The sequence below is a fragment of the Astyanax mexicanus genome, chromosome 4 (assembly GCF_023375975.1).
Source record: "Astyanax mexicanus isolate ESR-SI-001 chromosome 4, AstMex3_surface, whole genome shotgun sequence".
Classification (NCBI taxonomy): domain Eukaryota; kingdom Metazoa; phylum Chordata; class Actinopteri; order Characiformes; family Acestrorhamphidae; genus Astyanax; species Astyanax mexicanus.
This window is the reverse complement of record NC_064411.1, coordinates 13,459,915-13,486,409: the sequence shown is the minus strand read 5'-3', so window position 1 is coordinate 13,486,409 and position 26,495 is coordinate 13,459,915. Positions and strand designations below refer to the sequence as shown.

Sequence of the window (26,495 nt, the reverse complement as noted above, 5' to 3'; positions counted from 1 at the left end):
ATCTGACAGGAGAGAATCTACTGCTGAATCAAAGCCTCATAAAGAGCAGGGGCCTCATTTATAAAGAGTGCGTACGCATAAAAAGAGGGCTGAAATGTGCGTAAGCAACATCTCACGCAAGAATTGTGATTTATAAAGAAATACTTGGCGTGAAAACGAGCGTACATTTAAGCAAGGTTTAAGGCACGCGTATGCCTTCAAAAGTGTGCGGAGAGAGCGAGAATTAGTGGCATCATGTGGTAAAGTAGGGAATTGTTAGTAAATGCGCAAGCTTTTCTTCCTTCCGCATATTAGTTACCACATAAATCAAAATTAACAAAGGAAGATTAAGCATTACTTTACTTTATTTTTTACTTTATTACATATTTTTTCTGCATGTATAGTTAAAATTACTTCTGTATCTTATTCTGTATTATATGTATATGTAGTGTTAATTTTCCACTAACTTGTATATTTCACTTTGTAGTTTATATCAGTTTTATTTGTATTATCTGTTTTATCTCACAGTTGTAAAATCTAAAGGTGCTCTATATATATATATATATATATATATATATATATATATATATATATATATATATATATATATATATTAGCCGGGGCTACATGAGGAATATGCGAGAGTGGCGTATCCCATACTGAGATACCGAATGAATGCTTGAAAGAGAATACAAATTACATTTAAGAAAAAAAATATGCAAGAAATAAAAAATAAATAAATACCGGCCGTAAAACACTGTTAAACTGCTTTGTTTGTACATTTAGCTAGGCTAACTACCAATAATAATGGTCAGTAAAACAGCAAACACTGTTGTTTGGACATTTAGTTAGGCTAGCTACCAATAATAAAAGTCAGTAAAACGGCAAATGCTACATTTATACATTTAGCTAGGCTAGCTACCAATAATAATGTTCAGTAAATCAGCAAACTGCATATTTGAACATTTAGCTAGCTAGCAAAGAATAATAATAGTCATTAAAACAGCAAATGCTACATTTGTACATTTAGCTAGGCTAGCTAACAATAACAATAGACAGTAAAACAGGAAATGCTTTGTTTATACATTTGGTCAGTAAAATAGCAAATCCTGTATCGTGGCACGAGATCTCACGAGATTAAGACGTGACGATATTTCTCGTCAAGCTTAAACCTCTCACAGTTTAGTGTGGACTTTTTAAGATACAACACTGGCAACTGGCAACACAGTAGCAGCGAGTTTGGTGGTTGAGCAGTGAGCAGAAGAGGAAAATTCGGGGAATTTGCATAGAACAGAGGTCACGGGCGGACCGTGGTCCGGGTCCGGACCCAAACCTATTGAGAAGGATTTAATTGTATACACGCTTTGCGGCGCAGTAAATCACAGACCAATCACGTGTGAGGTAATATCACCAACCACTCTCTTCAGTCAATCAGATCTGTGCAGACGTGGAAAAAATAAATAAATAAACACACCGCTCCTCACGCGGGATCGAACCAGTGTTGTCAGGGTCGCGGTCCCGCTGCTCCGGCTGTTGAATTGGGACATGGCCGTGAAAAAACGCCTTTATAAGGAGATTGTGAGCCTGGGCGAGAATGGGCGGAAAAACGAGAACGGACGAAAACTAAAGTCACGCCGAGTGCGACAGAGAGACAGGCGAGGAATTTTGTATAACTGGATCATTCTGAATTCTAATTAAATACTCCTGGCATAGAAGATGCTTCTGCTACTTTTAAGTTGTTTGTCTGGCTGCATTTTGGCTCCAGTGGAAACAATAAACGGTAACAGAGTGACCAACAAGACTGTACTGTGCTTAAAACATGTTCTGTCTCTGTTTGCACTTCAAGCATAGTCTTAATATGACTGGTTATGCATAGTTACATTACAAGAGATTTAGGAGAAAAAAAACACAAACCATAGTCTTAATATAACTGGATATGACAATCTCAGGCCTATAGGTTTCATGTCAAACATGTGTTGAGAAAACACAATGAGACTGGAGATCTGCAATATAAAAGCTGTTTATTAAAACACACATGGGTAAATATAGAGGTGAAGTAATACAAAGATAATAGTTTGTACTGGATAAAAACAATTAAGAAACTACATTATTTGGATATTCTTAGTAACTTTGGAGATTAAAAAAAAACATAAGCAACATTTAATATTCAATAAGGAAAAGATAAGAGAGTATAAAACTTGAGTAATACAACACAACCAAATATCTCTCTATATCCCTCTATAGCACATGTGTCAAACACAAGGCCCGCGGGCCAAATGTGGCCCGCCACGTCTTTTTATGTGGCCCGCGAGAGCTTGTAAGATCTTAGTGTCTATAATAAATAGGTCAGAAGCGTTCTTTGACCAAAAAATACATTTCCTACAATGCTTGTCGATTGTATTACCCACAAAGTTACGGCTTACTGCCACTACACAGCAGTGTAGTCATTGATGTGGAAACCCTGCCGAGGGAAGGCGTAACTTCGCGGGTGGAATTGAGACATATAAACGTTTATCCCATAATGTCCAGAAAAAGAGAAGCTGATGCAGACGGACGGCTGTGCTTCAAGGCGAAAGACCGGTATGCCTTTTGTGTTACGAAGAGTGTTACTGACCAAAATAAACGCTTTTTAGAAGAGATATAAGTTCTGTGTAAATATTTATAAGACAATAGCTGACAAAATCTGTTTTAATGACGTTAATAAACATCACTGTGACAGCGCTAGTCGCAGTTTCACCGCAGCAAAGTACGATGACGTGAATCACTTATCTAACCAGCCTTTACTGATTTCTGCCCCCAATAACCATTTCAATAACCTCCAATAGCCTTTAATAGTCTCCAGTAGCCTTCAACAGTCTAACCTTGCAGCCGTGGTGTGTCCACTAAACTCCGTAGTTATAAACATCCTGAGGTTAGCAGCTCGCTAACTGACCTGTTTTTAATGTAATCCCAGCAGTGACTCATGCTCTAAACGGCTGCTGTTAGCTGATTGGGCTGAAAGATGAACTGTAGAGAGCTGTATTATTCGGTTACAAAAATCTTTATTTCATACACAGAAGAACTTAAAAATTTTAAAAACGCTCCAGACTGGCTCAGCTGAGCCCTGTAGCCCGTGGCTGGGCTGTAGCTCTGACTCAGTAAAGACTGCGGACTTGTGGTGCTGCTGCTGCAGCTCCCACTAGTGGTTGGATGAACAACTGCTAAATCTGAGGAAATGCTAAATCTGAGGGAATGCTATGTTCTTAACAGCTCACAATCTTTGATTTTATATTTATTAAGCCTTATTTCAGTTAATAATTTCAAAGTTAATATAACTTGATGTCATTTCTATTCACTTGAATAGTTTGGTTCTTGATTGATGGAGTTTTTGGATTTCATGACATGACAAATTAAAAGGATTTATGTTAATAGAGCAACAAGCAAACATTTTTTCCATGCAACTGTAATATTTGATTGAATAAATAATATATTGAGAGTTATTTAACATTAAGGAGTAATTACATTCATTTACATATATTACATTTGGTTACATTTTATTACATTTATAAGTTACATCTGGCCCTCAGAGGACAGCCAATATGCCAATGTGGCCCTCGGCCAAAATGAGTTTGACACCCCTGCTCTATAGTAACAGATTTTTAATTGGACTGAACCATAGACAAACAAGAACACCAGCAGAGGGAGTGAATGAGCCTGTAACCTTACTGCGCAACAGTAACTAACCTAAAAACTGAGCTCTGTCTCACAATGAATGTCCTGGAATATTCAAACTTACAAGACATACAAACATAACATGGAATTCTATACACATCATCCCTGGATAAGAATAGTTTTGCTGAACCTGTAAAATCCATTGTTAAATACAGTTCATATTTGTTTCTGGTGGAATTTATGATTTGCGCTTTTAATTGCCATGGGACAAATTTGGGACATTTTTCTCTCCTGTGTGAATGCGCTGGTGTTTTTTGAGATGACTCTGTTGTTTAAAACTCTTCCCACAGTCTGAGCAGCAATACGGTTTCTCTCCTGTGTGAATGCGCTGATGCCGTTTGACAGTCTCCAGTCGATTAAAGCTCTTCCCACAGTCTGAGCAGTAATAAGGTTTCTCTCCTGTGTGAATGCGCTGATGTATTTTAAGTTTACTCTGTGTAATAAAACTCTTCCTACAGTCTGAGCAGTGATATGGTTTCTCTTCTGTGTGAATGCGCTGATGCCGTTTGACAGTCTGCAGTCGATTAAAGCTCTTCCCACAGTCTGAGCAGTGATATGGTTTTACTCCAGTGTGAATGCGCTGGTGTTGTTGGAGAGTACTCTGTTGATTAAAACTCTTCCCACAGTCTGAGCAGTGATACGGTTTCTCTCCTGTGTGAATGCGCTGGTGGTTTTTGAGAGTACTCTGTTTAGTAAAACTCTTCCCACAGTCTGAGCAGTGATACGGTTTCTCTCCTGTGTGAATGCGCTGGTGTTGTTGGAGATGACTCTGTTGATTAAAACTCTTTCCACAGTCTGAGCAGTGATACGGTTTCTCTCCTGTGTGAATGCGCTGGTGCAGTTTGAGATGACTCTGTTGATTGAAACTCTTCCCACAGTCTGAGCAGTGATACGGTTTCTCTCCTGTGTGAATGCGCTGGTGTTTTTTGAGACTACTCTGTTGAGTAAAACTCTTGACAGAGTGCTGATGTTTCTCCATGTCGGGACTTGGCTTCATTTGTCTTTTAAATGTAGCAAACAATTTCTGCGTGTTCTGGAGATTCTTCAGGAAGGCTTCTGCTTTACCTCTTTCAGCAGTTTAACTTTGCTCTTAGTTAAATATCCTGGTTGTTGGTGATGAATTTCAGGAAAATATTTAAATTTCTGGAAAACACAAAGAAAAATGCCATTGAATATTAAAATAAAAGCAGGTCAATTAACTAAAGAGATTCTAAGTCATTCTAAGTGAGTGATGTTTACCCTTTAATCTGAAGCTTTGAGGCGTGTGCCGAAAAAATGACACACATTGGTTCGAATCGCATTGCCGATGCTTGATTCGTTCTACATTGATCACGACAGATGATGTCCAAAGCTTTTTCCTTTAAACCAATTTATAAAAGTTTCCACACATTAACCAAATACATTAATCCAAATCAATGCTTCACAAACCTGATTGTTTTTTTTTTTTTACAACTCCTGATAACAGTTCATTATTTTCCACCACACTGGCTTCAGGCTAACAGTGATATGCGCTCCTGAGTTCAAGATGTGTTTTTTGGAAATGTTGATCCGATAACCCGACCGGGGCAGAAATAATTAATTATTAGGCAAAATATGCAATACCCGCTGAAAATGCACAGAAGAGTGACTAGAACTGATATAAGACCTCATTTTGCCAGTAACTTTTCTCAAAAATCCTTATATTTGCTTAAAACAGCACTTTTTCACGGAGCTGCATTCAAGTTCCTCTGGAGCTACGGGGGGCGCGGAGGGATAATTAATAAAAAAAACATGCAGTTGTCTTGTTGGTGCAGGGAATTGTAGTTCAAAATAAAATCACAGCAAAATAATGACCTTTTTACTGTTACAACACATCAACCAACCTCCAACAGGAGTGTAAAACATAAGAGTCTCTTTTGTTTACTAAAGGTTAACACAATTATAACAATTTGTAAGAATTCATATTATTTGATGTAGTTCTTTTTCAATTATTTTTGTAGTCTTTTTAACCTCTTACATAAATGTTTGTGTATTTTTGTCAAGTTGCTCAAAGTGTGATTCTTCTTCTTATTATTATTATCAAATTCATGTTTTTGTAATTATTATTATTATCATCATTATTAAAGTATCAGCAAAAGAGCAGCTGGAGACTGTATTCCACAGTAATGGTTTAACTGGGATTTCTTAAAAACAGCGGGGCTAAAGATGTTGTAATTTGCTAATATTTGTGTTTGTTATTACAGTGAAATAGCAAGTTTTCTGTTAAATCAGTAAGCTAATAAATGGTACTTGTGAAATTCCTCTTCTTGCCTGAACTTTTCCTCACTATAATCACTAAATCTTTCATTCTTACATTTAATATTTTACAAGTGGACTTTTATTTTGACGGGAGAGTCACATGACTTACCAGCAACTGTTGTGGTGGAACCGGATTATGTAAAGGACAATGAACTAAACTAAACTAAATTAGTGTAACTAAGAAATGTGTAGAGACTGATCACACAAACTTAAAAAGGAATTTCCACAGAACTGATTTATCTCAGGTGTGTATTAGTGATGTGGGGGAGGGCTATGTATGATCTGTAAAGCCCCCCATCCCCAGCTCCCCGACCCCCTACTGCAGACTGCTGAGCAGAGCTAGGAGAAGATCCAGTGCTGGTGGTGTAAATGCTGCACATGCTGAAGGTGGTGTGGGTGGTGTTGATGTGGGTGTAGGAGTGAATGTAGAACAGCGTGATGAAGGGAGAGAGAGAGAAACTTCTCCATACCTTCTGTTGTTCAGCTGATCCTGCTCTTCCTCCGCTCCAGCTACAGTCCCCGGAAGCTCAGCCTCATCCGGGTTATGTGGAGCCCCGCCCCCTCCCCCGCTATATCACATTATACCCCATCACCGCTAGAGGGAGCCCGCGAGGGAGTCCTCAATGCATGGAGCTGAATGGAGCAAAACAGCTAAAACTCTCATTTAAAACACTGTATAACTACTTCTCTGGAGTTTTCCTTTAATTTTACAAAGTAGAACAAAGTATTTCACTAAAATAGGAAAGAAAACGTACCACTATATTTCCATTTTTCTAAAACTAATGTTTTTATTCAGTAGATTTACTAGCATTACTGCTACTGATGCTGGAGTTACACCCAGAGCTCATTTAAATGGATTAAAACTGCAGTTTATAAGCTTTAATAATTATCTCTGCGGTGATGCAACTTGTCTCATTTCTTTTATTGTTGAGATTGTGTAAATATGAATGAGAGTTTGTTTAAATGTTTTCTTCTTGTTGGTACTTACATAGATGAAAATAGTAATCTACTAAAATAAATAGGAAAACATATTTAAATATAACTGGAACTTACTTGGGTTGTGGGGGCTGCTACTAAATGGTTGTTAGAATTGGGTTAACTGCACTTACATTAAACTCTAAAATTAAAGCAGCAATTGCAGTTCTGGACAGTATGCAGATCTCATTAGTCTTAATAATGAAAAGGTAGGACATTTTTCATGTTCTTTCTGTTTACAACTCACTCTGAGGAATTCTGAGCACTTCAGAGCACTGACTGGTGTGTCACGGGACCGTGTAGGGTACTACAATCAAAAGGGTTGCATTACTGAATACTACATACTGGGCAGTGTGTAGTATGCAGTACATACTAGTGCAGTATGCAGTATAGTAGTATGCCATTTCGAATACGGCCTAGGACTGAGATAAAGTGAGCTATGGCTAGCTGCTCACTTTCTCTTATTATGGCTAGACACTGAAAGCAGGTTTTACCTCTTTGAAAACTTGAATGATCTTAATTTGTACATCCGAGTATCAATTAAAGACATTGAAGGTATTTTTTCTGAAAGAGAACCGCTTTTAGGTGTTGGCTAGCGTTCATGTTTGGTAATTATAACTAGAAAGCTAGCTAGCAGCCACAAAGTGAGCCTCTGAGATTATCAACGAATAAACGTATAATAATAAAAAATGTATCACCATAAATACATGATATACAAATAAACATATTCCATATTATCATACATCACATAAAACATTACTTATTCCCATACAATATGAAAAGTGACTTTATAATATCGTAATTTATCACCACCATATCCACCACATCTTACCTCAGAAAGAGCTGAATAACTTTCCAGTTGCACAAGCTTCACTTTATTCTGTTCAATGAATCAGTAGGAGTCGAATCACAAGAATAACTAAACCTAACTGTTTTTAAAACTTCACATTTTACAATTTTATATCATAATAAATGTATGGTCAACATTTTCTAAATAAGACTAACCGAGTCTCCTAAATCTGAGTGACTTATAACTTTTGTACATTGTACATTGAGGTTGTTCTGAAGTGATGAATCAACCGAAGCTTCCTGAAGTTAACAGCAGATTGATTCATTTCCAGCAATAACTTTTTTTTTAATATACAAAAAAAGAACAAAATAAAACAATAAATATAATGCACAAATGGTGGAATGCCAATACTTTTGGCTGATTGAGCTGTGTTCTAAAACTTTTGGTTAAATGCTAATATCCAAATACTTTTGAATAAATGGTGGTGCAGCACAGATATGCCTCTTTATGGTTTAGTATAGCTTCAGTCCAGCAGTGTAAACTCTTAAAAGCAGAAACTGTTATGATCATAAACCACAAGCACATGTCTTTCTGAAAAATGCCCATTTTGAAAAAAATACTTTCAAAGGGTTTAAAAGGGCTTAAATAGACTTTTACATTTTGATAAAAAACTTTTAGAAAAACACTGCAAAACACCACAAAACCAGCAGAAAAATATAGAAACCATAGAATATTTGTTTTAGCAGGGAAAGGATAGTAAGCTTAAATGAATGTGTTTAAATTCAAAAGACAGGTATAAAAACAATTAAACACATTTTATTTTGAATTAGTTTAAACACAACACACACAATCCAAAAAAACTAACAGAACATGCTAAGAAATATTACAAACACAACACAAAAACTTGTCAAATTACCACATTCTGATTCATTAAAAAGTGGCCTTTCAATGTTTAATATGACCTCCCCTTCCCTCACAACAGTTACACCACTCCACACAGTGGCGGGAACGCTGAACTCCTCCATGGTGTCACTGAGGAGAACAGTCTCATCGCCTTTTGTGGAGATTCCCATGATCTCCATCTCCACTGTGATCTTCAGTGACTCTGGTTCCTGTAACACAGAACATGGTGATAGGAGTAAGTTTTAACAGTCTACATTCTTTTCTGCTACAACAGCACAACAATAAAGTGTTAAACTACGGCACTGTAGTTATTAGTAGTGATGGGTCAGACTCTTAGCCGGCTCTTTGAAATAAACGACATGCGCTGACTCCAGAGAGTGAGACTATATATACATATAAATATAAATGTATAGATTAAAGTTTTATGATGATACATATAAACCACAGTAGAAGACAGCATAAAAATATACATTAAGGAAGAAAACTAATGATAGAAATAGTGAAATACTAACAAGAGGCAACAGTGAAAGCTCCTCATAAACTCTTACAGTTTTTAGGCATTTCTTATTCTTAGCAATATCTAAAGGATTTCAAAAGGGGAATAAATTCCAGTAAGAAGATATCAAATCAAGTATTTACAATGATGATAGTAGTATTTACTCAATAAAATAATAATATTAATAATATACTTAAAATCAAGATCAGTGTATGAAAAAAACATATATATCACCAAGGTTCACATTTACAGAGATTTTAGTTTTCTTTAAAAAGAAAGAAGAAAAGACTTGCCAGAATTAAGATACAATGGAACATAAAAAAAGATGATTCACGTTCTGATTGACAAAAAGAGCATTCAACATTGAAGTGCTTGATCTACCCACACCTTACACATGTGACCTCACATAAACTGTGTTTTGTAGCAACATCAGCTCCCTCTTCCACAACAGGGCAGATCATAACAGAAACCAATCAAACCCTCAAACATGAGCTCCTTTTTATGTCAATCTTTGCTAAAGTTTTCAAAAAACATCACCTGGATGCTTGTTTTTTTTTTTATTTGCACAATTATTTTTTATTTTGTTGAGTGACACTTTGTTGATGGTGTTCAGCGCTGTTTATTTCACTGTATAGAGTTGCACATTTGAAAATAGTATACACATTTACATTGGACCTGTTTGTTTACTTGAGATGGGCCTTTGTTTTTGTATTTCATTATTTATTTTTTATAAAAATAAAGCCATATAAATAATATATATTTTATATAATGTATGTTTCAACTCTATTAATTCATTGTACACATAATTTGGTAATAAATTGAATTAAGTAACCAAAAAATATAAGGAGCTACTTGCAAGCCGAAAGAGCCGTCTCTTCTTATACCTCTTTTCCACCAAAATAGTGCTGGTGCCGGTTCCAGGGAACCTTTTAAGAACTGGACCATGTTTCCACACTCACTAAATATGTAAATGTGGTTTGATTTGTTACAAACAGCAGAGATGTAGTAATGATTCAGGACATTCAAGGCAGAATTAAAAATGATGCAGTTCTTGCATTTTTTTATATACATTTTTGCAGTCTCATGGCTCAGTACATCTGTAACAAAAAAAAAATCTAGGAACTATTAAAATCAATAAATACTTTTTTTTTTTTACTTTAAATACATTTATGAAGCCTATACCTATGTAAGAAGTGTAAATCATCCTTTACACACAATAAATTTCTTCATTTCTGTATTGGTATTAAGAACTTTTTATAAGGTGTATATACCTTATATAAGGTGTATGGCTATACATATGCCTATTGGGTTCTGTCTTTTCTTCTCAAATTAATGCACTGAACTGACGCAGCTCTCTGTAATGAACGTCAGTCGGTAACAGATGCTGTAAATACTAAATGCCTCTTAAGAATATTTTTTAGTTGGAGGACCATTGCTGTCTTAGAACTCCAGGCCAATATTTAATAAAAAATATATTCGTTTAAAAATTACAAAAACATTATTGGAGACAATCAGTGTTTTTAAATTATTGTCCAGCCTTAAGTATAATTCATATTCAATATACATATCAGTGGTGTGCAGTAAGGCCTCTAAGGCCTTCTAAGGGCTGACCAAATGTGCATGTAAATAATTACATATTTTTTTTTATCAGGATGTATATAATTATTGCAAGTGTAAGCATTTATTTTATAGATTAACTAAAAAACAGCAACTAATTCAAAGCATTAGCCTGTGTTTTTCGTTGCTATAGGACTGTATGATTGACAGCGGTACTGACCAATCAAAGCTCTTTAAAATGTCTTCTGCTCACGTGTCCGCGGACCCTTCTCCTGATTTTGAGAAGGGTGTAGTAATGAGTCTATTAGAAAAGTCTTAGGACAATCTAACCAATAAGACTCATGCTTTTCACTCCGGGGGCGGGGCCATGGCTGCCTAGCCCCTTCTCTGCGCTCGGATGAAGGGGTCAGGCTACGCGCATTGATTAGTAGTAAAACGGAGAGCGCATGCTGGATTAATTAAATATTTAGCTAACTATCATGGAAATAAGACAGATATTGTGTCATATTATATTAAAAAGCCTTTTTAAAGGCTGCCCTTCAATGTGAAACTAAGTAATATGCCGTGTGACTGGTGATTTTTGTGTGTACTTAATGTTTTGGCTGCTCTGGCGTCCTGTAGAGATACAAATGAGTGATATTTGTTAAACGCCTGTACTTGTAGGAACATTAAGCATTTATTGTTGGGTCTATTGTATGCTTTTGTAGTTTGTAGCTGTATTTGTGGACTGTTTATGTGTATTAAGTTCATTGGAACTACTGGTCTGAATCTTCAGGTCTTGAACTTAAGCTGGTTCTCTGGCTCTATAGCAGTGGTCTCAATCTTATTCTATCTGGGGGCCGCTGTAGGTAGAGACTGGGTGAGGCTGGGCCGCACAGGACAAGAACACGTATTTTATTCAACACATTCTGCCATGCCAGGTGTTCTGTCGAGTGATGCTACCCATCGATACGCGCTTTCTAAAGACACTGCGCATGTGCTAACCTACATTTGTATTATTATTTCAAGTGTACTATAATAATTCTGTTTTTCTAATATTTTTTGTTCATTTAATAACCTGGACTGTCATTACATTGTCAAAGTGTAATGGCAATTAATAATAATAATAATAATAATAATAATAATAATAATAATAATAATAAAATATGATCTTTAATTGACTACAGGTGTAGTCAATTTTAAACTTTTAATGATTAAATGAACTTTACTGTGCTCTATATAAATCCATATTTTGCCGTTTGTGTGTGTAAGGCTCGAATGTGTGTGTGTGTGTGAAGTCCCTGATTGGCTGAAAGCAGCGCGGCGGCTTGATTCATTTGAATAAAGAATGCGGGGTTGCGTTCAACGCAACGCATCCCAACCCAGCCGGTATGCAGTGGCTCTCTCCATTGAAGTGAATAGGATGCGATGTGCTGTTGAAGATACATCAGCAATGTTATTTTATTATTTATTCTGTTTATTGTTTATGTAAAAACTGGGTTTACAACATTGAATATTAATCAAGCAATCGGTTATTTACACTGGAGGAGGACCCTCATTTACTGTGCCGCTGAGCATTTACAGTTTAAAAGGGATTAAAAATATTATAAATAAAATTAGAAAAAATAGAAATAAAAACTAACATTTACTATAGACGGAAAAAATATAAAGATAAAAAAGGAAAAATAAAAAACTTTAAAAAGATCATAAAAATTAATACATAAAAAATAAAAAATATATATCTTATGAAAAAAATTATTTGATCAATAAAAATAATAAAAATATTTAAAATGAATTCAAAAATAATTAATATAAAATAAAAATTCATTTAAAACAAAATCAAAGGCTTTCTAATAGTGCGCAGAATAATATCAGTTTCAGTTAGTTTCGGTGATGCGAGAGAGAGAGCGGCGCATTTTGCTTGATGTCTCTTGATTGAATATGAGTAAATATTCGAATTTAATACCATACATTTGGCTACACTTTATAGGACTTTATTTATTAAAAGTTTTTTTTAATCGCAGTGCCATGCAAGCTTTCAAGCTCGTTCTGCGTGACTGCAGCATTTTAAAGCTCAGGAGAGATTTTAGTCAATTAATTAATATATACATTTTTTAAATAAATTTGCCCTGGAGATAAGAAATGAACGCTGACATATAGCTTTATATTGCTGTGTATTTCAAATGTTTTTTAAGGTTTATATACTTGACATGCAGCACCAGATGACAGGGTGATGCTTTATTTTTTAGATATGGAAAAAAAATTAAAAGCGACTTTCAGTTACATAATAGCAAAGTGAAATGTGACATAAATGACATAAATAAAGTTATGTCCAGTTCAAAGTTCTTTTCTCTTTTAATTTTTCATTTCAAAAACTCCAGCTATTGAGTAAGAATAAGCATCTGTTAAAATTCTGGACAGCAGAATGCCTGTGTCTGCTCTATTAAGCTTAGTCTGTGTACTAAGCATAAATATAAATCCTTATAACTGTTTGATCCAGGTGTTAAACTGTTGTATTAATACCATTTTAACGTTTTTCGTTTCTATGTTTTGAAATTCGTTAGATTATATTTTTGTCAACATTTTGGGTTAATTTTCGTTTGTTATTTTTCTAATAATAATAGAAATTATATAATTAATTTATATATATAATTAATTTATGCACTCATTAATATGCCATACCACATGTCTGTCTTTGTTAAAGAGCATAATATAAAGTATTTCAGCATGAAAGCACGTATTTGTAATGTGTCACAGCGTCCTGAATCATTACTACACTGTAAAAAATAAATTGTTGAGAAAACTCAAAATTTTACGGCAACATGATGCATCAAGATTTTTTAGTTCTGTCAACAACTGTGCTGTTTGTCATTTTTATAGAGAATTATCTGTTTAGCCAACTTATATTTGCTTGTCGACATAGATCTGATTATTCTGTTCAAGCTATTACAATCTTAATGTTAGGAGAACTACAATATTTCTGTTGAGCGTGTGATTGTTTTTGTGTTTGTTATACAAAGAATTACTGATAAGCAGAACGCAAAATCTTAACTTCTAAAAAAAAAAAAAAAGATGTTGAACGAACTGAATATTTTAAGGCAACATGATGCATTAGGATTTTTTTGTTGTCTTTATTAAAGATATTTGGTTTAGCCAACTGTTCACTCAACCAGTACATCTTTCCTATATAACAAGCATCCTGCATGTAATACTACATTAAAACATTAAGTACATAGAAAAGACAATCAAATATTAATTAATATTACTTTATTCCAACCAGTTACTTGCAAATAGCATAACAGAGATGCAAAGAATTGGAATCCCTCAGCATTCAAAATTTAGAACTGTATTAAGAAGACTATCACTTAAAAATGTTGGTTGAGAGTGTCATCGAACCTCATTTAACCATGAAGAAAAAAAAAGCAATTTAAAGAAGTAGGGGTAAAAACCTTGTATGCTGTATTTGTTTACCTAGTCACATTCCTCTGCATAATGCTACAGTGAAAAAATAGGAGTCCTGTAATTATCAAAAAAAAAAAAAAACATATAGAAGGCTTAAAACTGTTTAGAAAGTTCTTTATAAAGGTTTACAAACCACTGAATAAAAAGGATATTCATTTTTTACTTGGGTCAATGAGTGCTGGAAAGATGAAACTGCCTCTACATAGTCATATTTTTGTCAAACAAAATACACTTATTAAAATTCTAAAATATTTTTCACCAAAAATAATGTGTATTTAGAGGAGCATCTTTGCAAACAGGCATTGCACAATACCTTGAACACTGCACATCAAACCTCAATTTCTTTTTTCCTAAAAAAAGACATCTTGGAATTCAAACCTAAAAATCCTGGAGTTCACTACTGTGACCATGTTCACTGGCTTGCAGATAAAATTTATTTTGGGAAAAAAAAAAAAAGTACATGTCATTTGTATCTTGAGCCAAGGTCCAAAAACATCTCGAGAATGGCATTCAAAATGTACTTAAGAGATTCAGGACAAAATGTAGGGCAACATAAAAAGCTATTTTGCCAATAATGTAGATATGTCAGAGTTTCATTTTAACAAGGATCAAATCCAACACAAGTCACCTCTGATGCCACGTTTGATAAAATGCTTCCAATCGGAACCCTGCAACACTAGCAACAACACCTGCATGTATTTAAACACAACAAATCATACAGTATACCAACATGTCAAGCACTGCATTTATACATTAAAGTAGATCTGAATTTGGAGTTCAGAATTTTGGATAAGAAAGGTTTAGAGCACAGAAAAGGCCAAAGAGGTATGCCAAGCCTGTAGGGGTGTCGCACAGTCCATCCAGAACTATGGTCTCCTCCAGCACAATGGCAATGTTCATTTGCTGATGAGCCTGCAGCAGAGACATTGTCCTCTAAAACCACAAGTACTCCAACAGATACCCCTTTGGTCTGTTCATCTTCTGGATCTGTATCCTATTGGAAAGACACAGAGTATCAAACAAAAATGCATTAAACCTAAAAGTAAAACTGAAAGTTTCTCATCTCACATGAATGTTTCTTGATGTCTGTTACTTACCAAACATTTCTAAAACAACTTTACAGGATCTTCTCTCAAAAACGAAGGCAATCCTTCCAGCACAGCACTCTTTCGATAGGCGACAATATCAGATGTCTTAAACAAAGATATGAGCAGATAATTAGAATAAAGTTTAGGTCTAAATGTGTGTAGTTTAACAGAATGTGTTACTTTTTCCAAAACCAAATAACAACTGACCTTTTCATCAAGTTTTTCAATAGGTCTTCAATATCATGCCCAAAAGCTCCCTTCCGGGCACGGTAGAGTCTCAGTAGTTTGGTGGTGTTCTTTTCCATGGCAGCTCTGAAAGTTTCTAGCAGGTCTTTGTTGGTAACTCGAAAAAACTCCTCACAGATCTGTGGAGCATTAACATAAAAAACAGTATTTGTACAAATTGTAGGTCATGAGACACAAACTGATTTTTTTTTTTGTGAACAGTGAAATTTATTTGTGATTTATATGTAACTTGGATGGATTATCAGTTACACTTTTTTCCAGGAGTTTTGAGACTAATCTCTCTCCATAAAAAAAACAAACATTTTCATATAAAAATGTACCCATTTCAATTATCTATTATTTTAAATTATTATTTTTTATATACATTTTATTTTAATCAATCTTAGAACATATTATTCCTTAAATGATCATGAACCATTTGGTAACTCCCATGGGACTAATATGCTATGTATGAACTGAAGTGTGAAACCAAAACAAATGTTTTAAAGGATTAGAAAGGCAATAAACTCAGTGTCACCAACTCATTACCTAATAAATGTATATATGCATCAGTAAGCATTAGTTAGTAGTTAGAGTCCCAGCTACACATCTGGCAGAATTTGCTTTAAATCATCTAAAATACATGTATATAGAAAGTACACATTAAATTTTGACATTAATATTTAAGTTATGTACATACCTACTCCATTGAGTCTTTTTCAGGCAGCGTGCATATTCACTAAAATCTTCCTAACCCCATTAAACTGTAAAAGAGAAAACAGCTAAATTACATCTCACATTTAAAGCACTAACAAAAACAAGCAACCCATTTAAAACATAACTGGAAGAAAACTGACTCAATAGATAACATTAAATGAATACTATCATATCCCACCAGCATACATTAATAACATATAATTAACCATGATAAACAGTGTTATTTTACCACCACACTTAAAAATTCTCATTAAAATCACAGACTCCTGCGAGACTTTCTTGAATATACTTGGTGGTCTGAACTTTATTCTCCTAAATATAAAATTATTTCTAGGAGACAACTCAGTAATTGTTATTTTCAGTAGATTTTTGACTACTCAAATGTATCGTAATATCATTTTTGATATTTGCATAGTTTAAACATGTTTTGATAAATATGAGTAAAGTTTTATTAATGGTGTCCTTTCATAAATAAAAAAAAAATGGCAATGCTTTGAATTAAATTTATGAACTGAGCAGCACAGAGGCAGTGCAATTCAAATTATGTTTTGTGTAAGTTAACTTACCTGGCCAAATTAGTGCTTAATTGGAACCTAACTTCTTTCCCCAATGACTGGTACTGATATTTAAAAAAATATTTATATAGCATTAACCTGACTAAATAGGTTAAATTAAACTAGGTTAGGTTAGCTGGCAGAGGAAAGAGAAAATTATCTAACTTGCTAGGTTACTATCTGCCTTTTCTTCAGGCTGGAATTCTTAGCTGAGGCAAACCTAGGTTAGCTAATTAGTGTAATCTAGTGTATTTATCTGGTAGTTAATACCTAGGTTAGCCTAACCAACAAATACTGGAATGTTAACCAACTGTTTCAGAAACATAAGCTAACATACCTAGCTAGCTAGTTGAATGTTTAATACTCAATTCAGACTGTGTGCCAAAACCATGCGGCGATAGCAGTTTGCTAGCTGGGCTAGTTAGCTACTGCTAGTTAGCTACGTTAGCTAACTCTCTAACTAAGCTGATAGTGAGCCTGCCAATATATCTAAAGCAAAATACATGTCCAAAATACATTATTTCACAGAAACACAACACATATCTACAAAAATACCTAGTAATAAAATAAATCTTAAATATCTTAGCTTACCTTGAAGCAGCTGCCTGAGAGAGGAGTGTTCACAGCCCCTGCTGTGCTGCGCTTGAGAGCCCCTGCAGTGCCGCACTTGAAAACCCCGCGTTCTTTCTTGTGCCTTAGTGCGCATGTGCAAACTCTCAATTAACTAAGCAGCATCATGTAACATAAAATTGCCTGTTCAGGCAATGTAAATAACACATTTTGCACAATACCAAGCTGGAATGTGTTGGTCTGACATGGTTTTGTTTGTAAATGCCTAGTAACTTAGATTTCCTTGTTTCAGTAACTCAAATTACCAGGTCAGGTGAACAAAATGTAGTTGCATTTTTTACAGTGTACATCTCTGCTGTTTGTAACAAAACGTCTCGCAATTGGCCCGCGGGCCGCGAGTGTGAGACCCAGGGGCGCAGATGGACATTTTGAACTGGGGGGGACCAAGCTGTAAAATTATATATATATGCTGCAATAAACTTTAGAATAATCACTTTTCTGATCAACACTAGCCATACTGAAACTGTTATTGGTCTGGTATGTCAATATGTCCCCAGTGCCATCTGCGCGCATTCTTACACCATGATGCCAAATCACTGACATCCTACTATTCCATATCACATTGTTTGGTTTTTGAAAAAACGCTGTCATTGTTTTTTGTTTCTTCATTGCTACAGCCTAGGCAAGACCAGGAAGACAATGTTAACATTTTACATCTTATAATTTCAGTTAACAGCGACTGCTTACTAAAATAACATCATAATAACATCATACATAAAATCAATGGAGAGAGCCGCTGCATGCCTCGGTGCATGCCGGGTTGCGTTGCGTTTAACGCAGCTCCGCCCTCCGGCTCAACTTTATTCAAATAAATCCGGCCACCGCACTGTGTCCAGTCCAGCCAATCAGGGAAAAGCAGGCTGCGTCCAGCCAATGAGGGAAGAGCAGGCTGCGTCTTCACACACACACAAGCCTCTTACACACACACACACACACACACACACACACACAGAACAGGCGCCTTTCAACCACAGAAGAGAAGCTGAATGCGGCAGAATATGGATTTATAGAGCTATAGGTTACAGTGAGGTTGGTAAAAAAATAAAAATATTAAACTTATGACTGTCTACTTCTGTTGCTTCATTTTAATTCAAAAACGAGCAAGGAGATCCAGCGCAGCGGATTGCTTTGAAAAAAAGTGCCAGTGGACACGTACCGTAAGGAGCTGGTAACTGCCTGTGTCTGTAGTCTACAGGCAGTTACCAGCTCCTTAGAACCCCGGACTTGAGAAGGTGCGTTAAATTTACATTGGAACTGGAACACGGAGCTCCGAACAATGTAACCTCTGAACTGAACGCTTCCTAGTTTAAAAACGAGGGCATTGTGGAACACAGAACTCCACAAACGTACAGTTAATTAAATTAAAACCCCAACGTTTATGCTTGTAGATGGTAGATTTCGGATGAGGTCACTATAATCATCTGCGCCCATGGTGAGACCCCTGCTCTGTAGTGTTTATGCGTCTCATTTTGACCCTGTGGCTATAAAGACTTCCTAAAATCAAACTTGGGTAAAGGGAGGAACTAGAAGAGTTTGTGATACAGAGAGGGAAAAAAGGAGGAAAAAAAAGAAGCGAGCCAGAGCTCAGGGTAAAAACTGGCATAAATTTACTTTTATGCAAACTAAGATCCAAAACTGAGTGACTGTAGACAGGTGTTTCAGTTTCATTGTCCAACCCCGGTATGTCCCAAATGTGTCTATAAACTGGGTATAGGATATATATGATAACTCAATAAATTTTATAAAACTTATTTTCTTTTTTTTTGTTTTCAGCTCAGAAAGTCCTTTTGTAACGTTTGTAATAATACTTTTCATTAATTTAAGTAATGTCTTTTTTTCCACAGATCTTTCAGACACATCCCATGTAAAAATGTCCCCAGAGCTCGTCAAGCTAGTCATACGGTTAGCTTATTAGAATAGGCAGCAGTGACTTCATTTAACTCACAATAGAAAAAAGGGCAATTCTGTTTATACTCTTTTTCCTAAAGTTCATAATAATACTTGTAAAGGGTTAATCATTTAGTGGGTGTTAACATATGAACAGCTCAGGCATGAGGGATTGTGGTAGCTGCCTACCGTTTCATACACAGCCAGTCTATCTCTGCTCTCTCCTACTGGTATGCAGATTAGTGTCAAACGGTCAGGTTGTTACCGTCATTTAATGGTCCATATTATGTCAATTTACATTTGAGATTTGTAGGTATAAACATACACATATTCACACTTGCATATCCGATTAGCCTAAATTTTACCCTGTATATTTAATTCCCAGCGCCAGAGAGCTTTATTTTCGTGATAAATATTTCTTAAAACTGCATTGACACTAATGTGGTGACGTGTTTGTGTGTGTTGTGTTGGTACATGTAGATCAGGTGCAGCAGTGCTGCTGGGGTTTTTAAACACAGGGTTCAAACACCTTTTACAAGGTAAAATTCAAGCACTTTTCAAGCACTTTCAAGGCCCATTTTCAAGTTTTTTTCAGCACCTTTGAGCAAAGTGGTAAATTAATGATAACGGTGATATCTCAAAACTGCGATTCAGCGATAATCAATATATTGCAAAACTATCCTCCACACTTCACAGCGACTGAGCTACTGAGAAAAAAAACACTTCTATGTAAGTAAATAGCAGGAGTTATGGATTTATTGGTGTCAGTTTCACACAAGTTAAATACCAATGTTCTCAAAATACTGAGTATCTCAACATAATGTGTATCCAATAAATTTCATTCCACTTCACGATTGAAAGATTATTGATCTACTGTTCGAATTATGATGTATCTGGCATGATACGTCATAAAGAAGAAAAGGAGATCCAGTCCAAAATTGTAGTTCCGTCAGATTTTATTCAAAGAATCTTCTGAGCAAAACAGTTTTTTTGGATACATCAAAAATTGAGTAAAAAGATTATTGAAAAATTGAATTGAAATAAAAAGGTGAAAATAAGAGGAAAACCCCAAAGGTGAGAAAAGTTGGGGTTTCCAGAGTTCTCGGCTGTGTGAACAGGACCTGTGGCTCTGTAGTCCCTCTCGGGAGAAGCTCTCCCGCCCAACTCTACTCTTCTTCCTAGACAGAGTCTAATAAAAACAGGCATTCGCCTGGCCTCAGTCTAATGGTGTGTGAGGAGGCTCCTCACACCCCCCGGATCCTGATACTGATAAGCAGTTATTCATCCTATACGTCAGCCGAGAACTCGGTCACCCCAACCTTATCAGACTATAGATTACATGTACAGAAACTCATGGTTCCGCTGGAAAAAATCAATCATGCTAAGTTGCAAGAAAAACGGCCTTGCTTTGAGCACAAGGACACAATATACATACATTCTAAGTCACAATGTGAATCATCATGAATCGTGCTAAATGCTTGAATAACATACTGATTAAGTGAAATGCTGATTTAGTTACACACAGATTAACCCTTTAATCAATGAACAATGAACATAGTAAGGCAAAACTCCTCCGTATTCTTACACACTTGTTAATTCTTCACAAAAAACAAACAAAAAATCATATATTTATGTTTGAAGCCCAAAATGTGCCAAAAGTTTGAAAAGTTCAAGGGGGGGGGGGGGGGGCGAATACTTTTGCAAGGCACTGTATATAGTGGTTGCTTGAATGTATGTTTGGCTGTGTACAAAAGCTTTTGGCTAAATGCTTAAGTTGAAAGAATAGATAAGATTGCAGATCTTGCAATATAAAAGCCTTTTATTGAATCACATAGATATGAATATGAGTAAATACATAAGGTGATGTAAAACAACGATAATAGCTGGTACTGGATAAAACAATCAATAAAGTAAATGGATTAGATATTTTTAGTACCTTTAGAGATATAAAAAACCCTTTAGCAAAACGATACCAAATAAGGAAAAGATAACAGAGTATATAACTTTAGCAACACAACACAACCAAATATCCCTGTAGATTAACTTGCAGATTTTTAATCAGACTGACTGAACCATAGACCAATGAGAAAACCAGTAGAGCAGGGGTGTCAAACTCATTTTGGCTGAGGGCCACATTGGCATATTGGCTGTCCTCTGAGGGCCAGATGTAACTTATAAATGTAATAAAATGTAACCAAATGTAATATAAAATGAATGTAATGACTCCTTAATGTTAAATAACTCTCAATATACTATTTATTCAATCAAATATTACAGTTGCATGGAAAAAATGTTTGCTTGTTGCTCTATTAACATAAATCCTTTTAATTTGTCATGTTATGAAATCCAAAAACTCCATCAATCAAGAACCAAACTAGTCAAGTGAATAGGAATGACATTAAATACAAGTTATATTAACTTTAATCAAAACGTTTGATACTGAAATAAGGCTTAATAAATATAAAATTAAAAATTGTGAGCTGTTAAGAACATGTGATAGATTTAGCATTTCCTCAGATTTAGCAGTTCCTCATATAACCACTAGTCGGAGCTGCAGCAGCAGCAGCACAAGCCCGCAGTCTTTACTGAGTCAGAGCTACAGCCCAGCCACGGGCTACAGGGCTCAGCTGAGGCAGTCTGGAGCGTTTTTACAGTTTTTAAAATTCTTCTGTGTAGAAAATAAAGATTTTAACCCCACTAACCGAATAATACAGCTCTCTACAGTTCATCTTTCAGCCCAAGCAGCTAATAGCAGCAGTTTAGCGCAGCCGTCACGGAGTCACTGCTGGGATTACATTATAAACAGGTCAGTTAGCGCGCTGCTAACCTCAGGATGTTTATAACTACGGAGTTTAGTGAACACACCACGGCTGCAAGGTTAGACTGTTGAAGGCTACTGAAGACTATTAAAGGCTATTAGGGGGTATTGAAAGGGTTATTGGGGGCAGAAATCAGTAAAGGCTGGTTAGATAAGTGATTCACGTCCTCGTCCTTTGCTGAGGTGAAACTGACTAGCGCTGTCACAGTGATGTTTATTAACGTCATTAAAACAGATTTTGTCAGCTATTGTCTTATAAATATTTACACAGAACTTATATCTCTCCTAACAAGCGTTTATTTTGGTCAGTAACACTCTTCGTAACACAAAAGGCATACCGGTCTTTCGCCTTGAAGCACAGCCCTCCGTCTGCATCAGCTTCTCTTTTTCTGGACATTATGGGATAAACGTTTGTATGTCTCAATTCCACCCGCAAAGTTACGCCTTCCCTCCGGCAGGGTTTCCACATCAATGACTACACTGCCGTGTAGTGGCAGTAAGCCGTAACTTCACGGGTAATACAATCGACAAGCATTGTGGGAAATGTAGTTTTTGGTCAAAGAACGCTTCTGACCTATTTATTATAGACACTAAGATCTTACACGCTCTCGCTTGGATGTGGCCACATTTGGCCCGCGGGCCTTGTGTTTGACACGTGCAGTAGAGGGAATCAAGGATCCTGCAGTCTTACTGCTGCATAGCCTGCTGAGTGTTGCTTTCAGTATGGAAACTACAGCTAGACCGTTTTTTTTTTTTTTTTTTTTTTTAAACTCTGAAAAGGATTTTGTTGGCCTTTTGTTGCAAGCTAAGAATATTCTCTACTCCTAAGAATACTCTACTCCTTTAAACTACGACATCTAAATTTTAAAAGACTAAGTAATGCTAATCTAACATCTGGAGCAAACACTGGCAGTGCCCTCGCTCCAACTACAAACTACAAACGTGGACATTACATGGAGGAAAAAATAAAGAAAGTTTTTATATGTAAACAACTGAGAATGTGTTAAGGCTGTAAATGACATAAGTTGACCAAATGATCATTTCCTACTTATGGCAAAGCATATTCAATTTTTAAACCTAAAAATGTCCCAGAATGATAAAATCCTCACTTTTGTTTATTATTAGTTCTAAAGCTAATGCTGAGATTTAATATACGATTTTACTCTGAGCTAGCATCATCGCTTTACTATTTATTCAGCATATCACTGAAAAAATTGTAAAAATGTATGTTCCTAGTTTATGCTGTTAGTGGTACCATTTATGATTCTGTGTGTAAAAACTTCTTAAAACACAACACTAAGTGTTGAAGAGCTCTGCAGGCATTAACTAATGTAGGTATACAAACAAACATAAAAACACAGCATGAAATTCAGTAAACATCATCTCTGGATAAGATTCATTTTTCTGAACCTGTAAAAAGCCATTTTTAAATTTAGTTCTTGTAACAGAGTGAAGATTTTGTGCATGATGAGGTGTTTTTGGCTGTCTGAAAGATTTAAGGTTTGCATTTTTTATGGCAGAGGAACAGATTTGGGATACTTTTCTATCTTTTGTGAATGCACTGATGTAATATAAGTTCACTCTGTAAAGTAAAACCCTTCCCACAGTCTGAACAGTGATACGGTTTCTCTCCTGTGTGAATGCGCTGGTGCAGTTTGAGATCACTCTGTTGAGTAAAACTCTTCCCACAGTCGAAACAGTAATATGGTTTCTCTCCTGTGTGAATGCGCTGGTGCAGTTTGAGATGAGTCTGTGTAGTAAAACACTTATCACAGTCTGAGCAGTAATACGGTTTCTCTCCTGTGTGAATGCGCTGGTGTATTTTGAGAGTACTCTGTGTAGTAAAACACTTATCACAGTCTGAGCAGTAATACGGTTTCTCTCCTGTGTGAATGCGCTGGTGATTTTTGAGATGACTCTGTTCAGTAAAACTCTTCCCACAGTCGAAACAGTAATACGGTTTCTCTCCTGTGTGAATGCGCTGGTGTTTTTTGAGATTACTCTGTTCAGTAAAACTCTTCCCACAGTCGAAACAGTAATACGGTTTCTCTCCTGTGTGAATGCGCTGGTGTTTTTTGAGATCACTCTGTTGATTAAAACTCTTTCCACAGTCTGAGCAGTGATACGGTTTCTCTCCTGTGTGAATGCGCTGGTGATTTTTGAGATGACTCTGTTCAGTAAAACTCTTCCCACAGTCGAAACAGTAATATGGTTTCTCTCCTGTGTGAATGCGCTGGTGCAGTTTGAGATGAGTCTGTGTAGTAAAACACTTATCACAGTCTGAGCAGTAATACGGTTTCTCTCCTGTGTGAATGCGCTGGTGTATTTTGAGAGTACTCTGTGTAGTAAAACACTTATCACAGTCTGAGCAGTAATACGGTTTCTCTCCTGTGTGAATGCGCTGGTGATTTTTGAGATGACTCTGTTCAGTAAAACTCTTCCCACAGTCGAAACAGTAATACGGTTTCTCTCCTGTGTGAATGCGCTGGTGTTTTTTGAGATTACTCTGTTCAGTAAAACTCTTCCCACAGTCGAAACAGTAATACGGTTTCTCTCCTGTGTGAATGCGCTGGTGTTTTTTGAGATCACTCTGTTGATTAAAACTCTTTCCACAGTCTGAGCAGTGATATGGTTTCTCTCCTGTGTGAATGCGCTGATGCAGTTTGAGAGTACTCTGTTGAGTAAAACTCTTCCCACAGTCTGAGCAGTGATACGGTTTCTCTCCTGTGTGAATGCGCTGGTGTATTTTGAGAGTACTCTGTGTAGTAAAACACTTATCACAGTCTGAGCAGTAATACGGTTTCTCTCCTGTGTGAATGCGCTGGTGATTTTTGAGATGACTCTGTTCAGTAAAACTCTTCCCACAGTCGAAACAGTAATACGGTTTCTCTCCTGTGTGAATGCGCTGGTGTTTTTTGAGATTACTCTGTTCAGTAAAACTCTTCCCACAGTCGAAACAGTAATACGGTTTCTCTCCTGTGTGAATGCGCTGGTGTTTTTTGAGATCACTCTGTTGATTAAAACTCTTTCCACAGTCTGAGCAGTGATATGGTTTCTCTCCTGTGTGAATGCGCTGATGCAGTTTGAGAGTACTCTGTTGAGTAAAACTCTTCCCACAGTCTGAGCAGTGATACGGTTTCTCTCCTGTGTGAATGCGCTGGTGTTTTTTGAGATCACTCTGTTTAGTAAAACTCTTGACAGAGTGCTGATGTTTCTCCATGTCGGGACTTGGCTCCATCTGTCTGTGAAATGTAGCAAACAATTTCTGCGTTTTCAGGAGATTCTTCTGGATGGCTTGTGCTTCACCTCTTTCAGCAGTTTAACACTGCTCTTTATTAAATATCCTGGTTGTTTATTCTGGAAAAACAAAGAAAAAAAAATTGTGTATTAAAATAAAAGCAGGTCAATTAACCAAAAATAACTACCTACATTAGTTACACTATATGGAGAAAACTACTGGGACACCTTCATACTACAATAAAGGCTTCAGTACTTTTATCCCATTATAAATTCACAGACATTTTAATATGTAGTTGTATCTTGACTGTCAGCAGGCTGCAGCTGCAAAATGTATGTAGCAGAAACACTGCTGCTCTCCTGAGCACTGAATACAGTGTTATACTACTACTTTAGTAGTATCACACTTTACACTATAATCCATACTACTAAAACTTGAAGCTCGGCTCCGCTCCGGTCCACACCTAGAACCTCCCGCTAGGAAGCCGAGCGGAGCGCAGTGCGGCCGAACCGAGTTCCTCGATTAGGCTCGGCCCTGATGCAGAATTTTAGATTTTAGATGCAGAATGAGCACACCTGATGCTTCCACAAGTGATTAAACAGGAGAGATAGTTGAGGGAGGCAGGTCTAATTCAGTGGTTCGGCTTTCAAAGGTCTGATAAACTTCAGCTTGCTCCCAATTATGCCGGAAAGTGGAGTTGACTAGCAACGGAAATGCATCTAATCTGTTCCACCACCTCAAGCAGTTTCACTACACACAATATCTTCCTTATTCTGGCTGAAGCACTTATGTAGTTTATGTTGTATCTAAGTTATTTCTAGTTGATATAGGTTTGTTTATTTGACGGTGATATCGTGTTCCTTTTATATGAATGAAGGCTTTCTGCATTCTTTATCCTGGATGAGGCACTTTTGTTTTGATCTGTTAAATATGTTTACAAAAGGATAAGAAGCTCTGCCTCTGTTGTAATGTAAAGTTATTTATATTGGTAAAATGTAAATAGGTTATTGGTTTGTGTTTGACAGAGATGTCATGTTTTTATATTGCTACATGCAAATAAAGGTGAGCATTAATTCATTCTGACCATTTTTTTATTTCTAAAGTATTATACAGTTTTTTATGAGAGGAGGCTTTAAAGACAGTAATAGGTACAGATTTCCATTGCAGGGATTCCTAACAGTTTTTCTGAGGCCTTCCAAATATTTATAT

At 36.2% G+C, this 26,495-nt stretch overlaps 5 protein-coding genes across 8 annotated transcripts in view; 3 read left to right on the top strand and 2 right to left on the bottom strand.

Moving 5' to 3' along the window:
- LOC125801482 (zinc finger protein 239-like) overlaps positions 1 to 26,495 on the bottom strand; it is a 297,730-nt gene that overhangs the window by 47,465 nt on the left and 223,770 nt on the right. The gene's annotated exons all lie outside the window — the stretch shown is intronic.
- Positions 1 to 26,495, top strand: part of LOC111197414 (zinc finger protein 239-like) — a 191,982-nt gene that overhangs the window by 93,158 nt on the left and 72,329 nt on the right. The window lies entirely within an intron of this gene.
- The window catches only part of LOC111188866 (zinc finger protein 585A-like), a 191,980-nt gene that overhangs the window by 93,156 nt on the left and 72,329 nt on the right, over positions 1 to 26,495 (top strand). The gene's annotated exons all lie outside the window — the stretch shown is intronic.
- The window catches only part of LOC125801425 (zinc finger protein 239-like), a 140,676-nt gene that overhangs the window by 93,147 nt on the left and 21,034 nt on the right, over positions 1 to 26,495 (top strand). The gene's annotated exons all lie outside the window — the stretch shown is intronic.
- Positions 1,984 to 25,628, bottom strand: LOC125801670 (zinc finger protein 850-like). The gene is made up of 2 exons (XM_049478466.1): positions 23,595 to 25,628; positions 1,984 to 4,765 (listed from the first exon to the last, which is right to left on the bottom strand). Exons 1-2 carry the CDS (start codon positions 25,284 to 25,286, stop codon positions 3,884 to 3,886), a joined length of 2,574 nt encoding a protein of 857 aa, XP_049334423.1. The 5' UTR covers positions 25,287 to 25,628; the 3' UTR covers positions 1,984 to 3,883.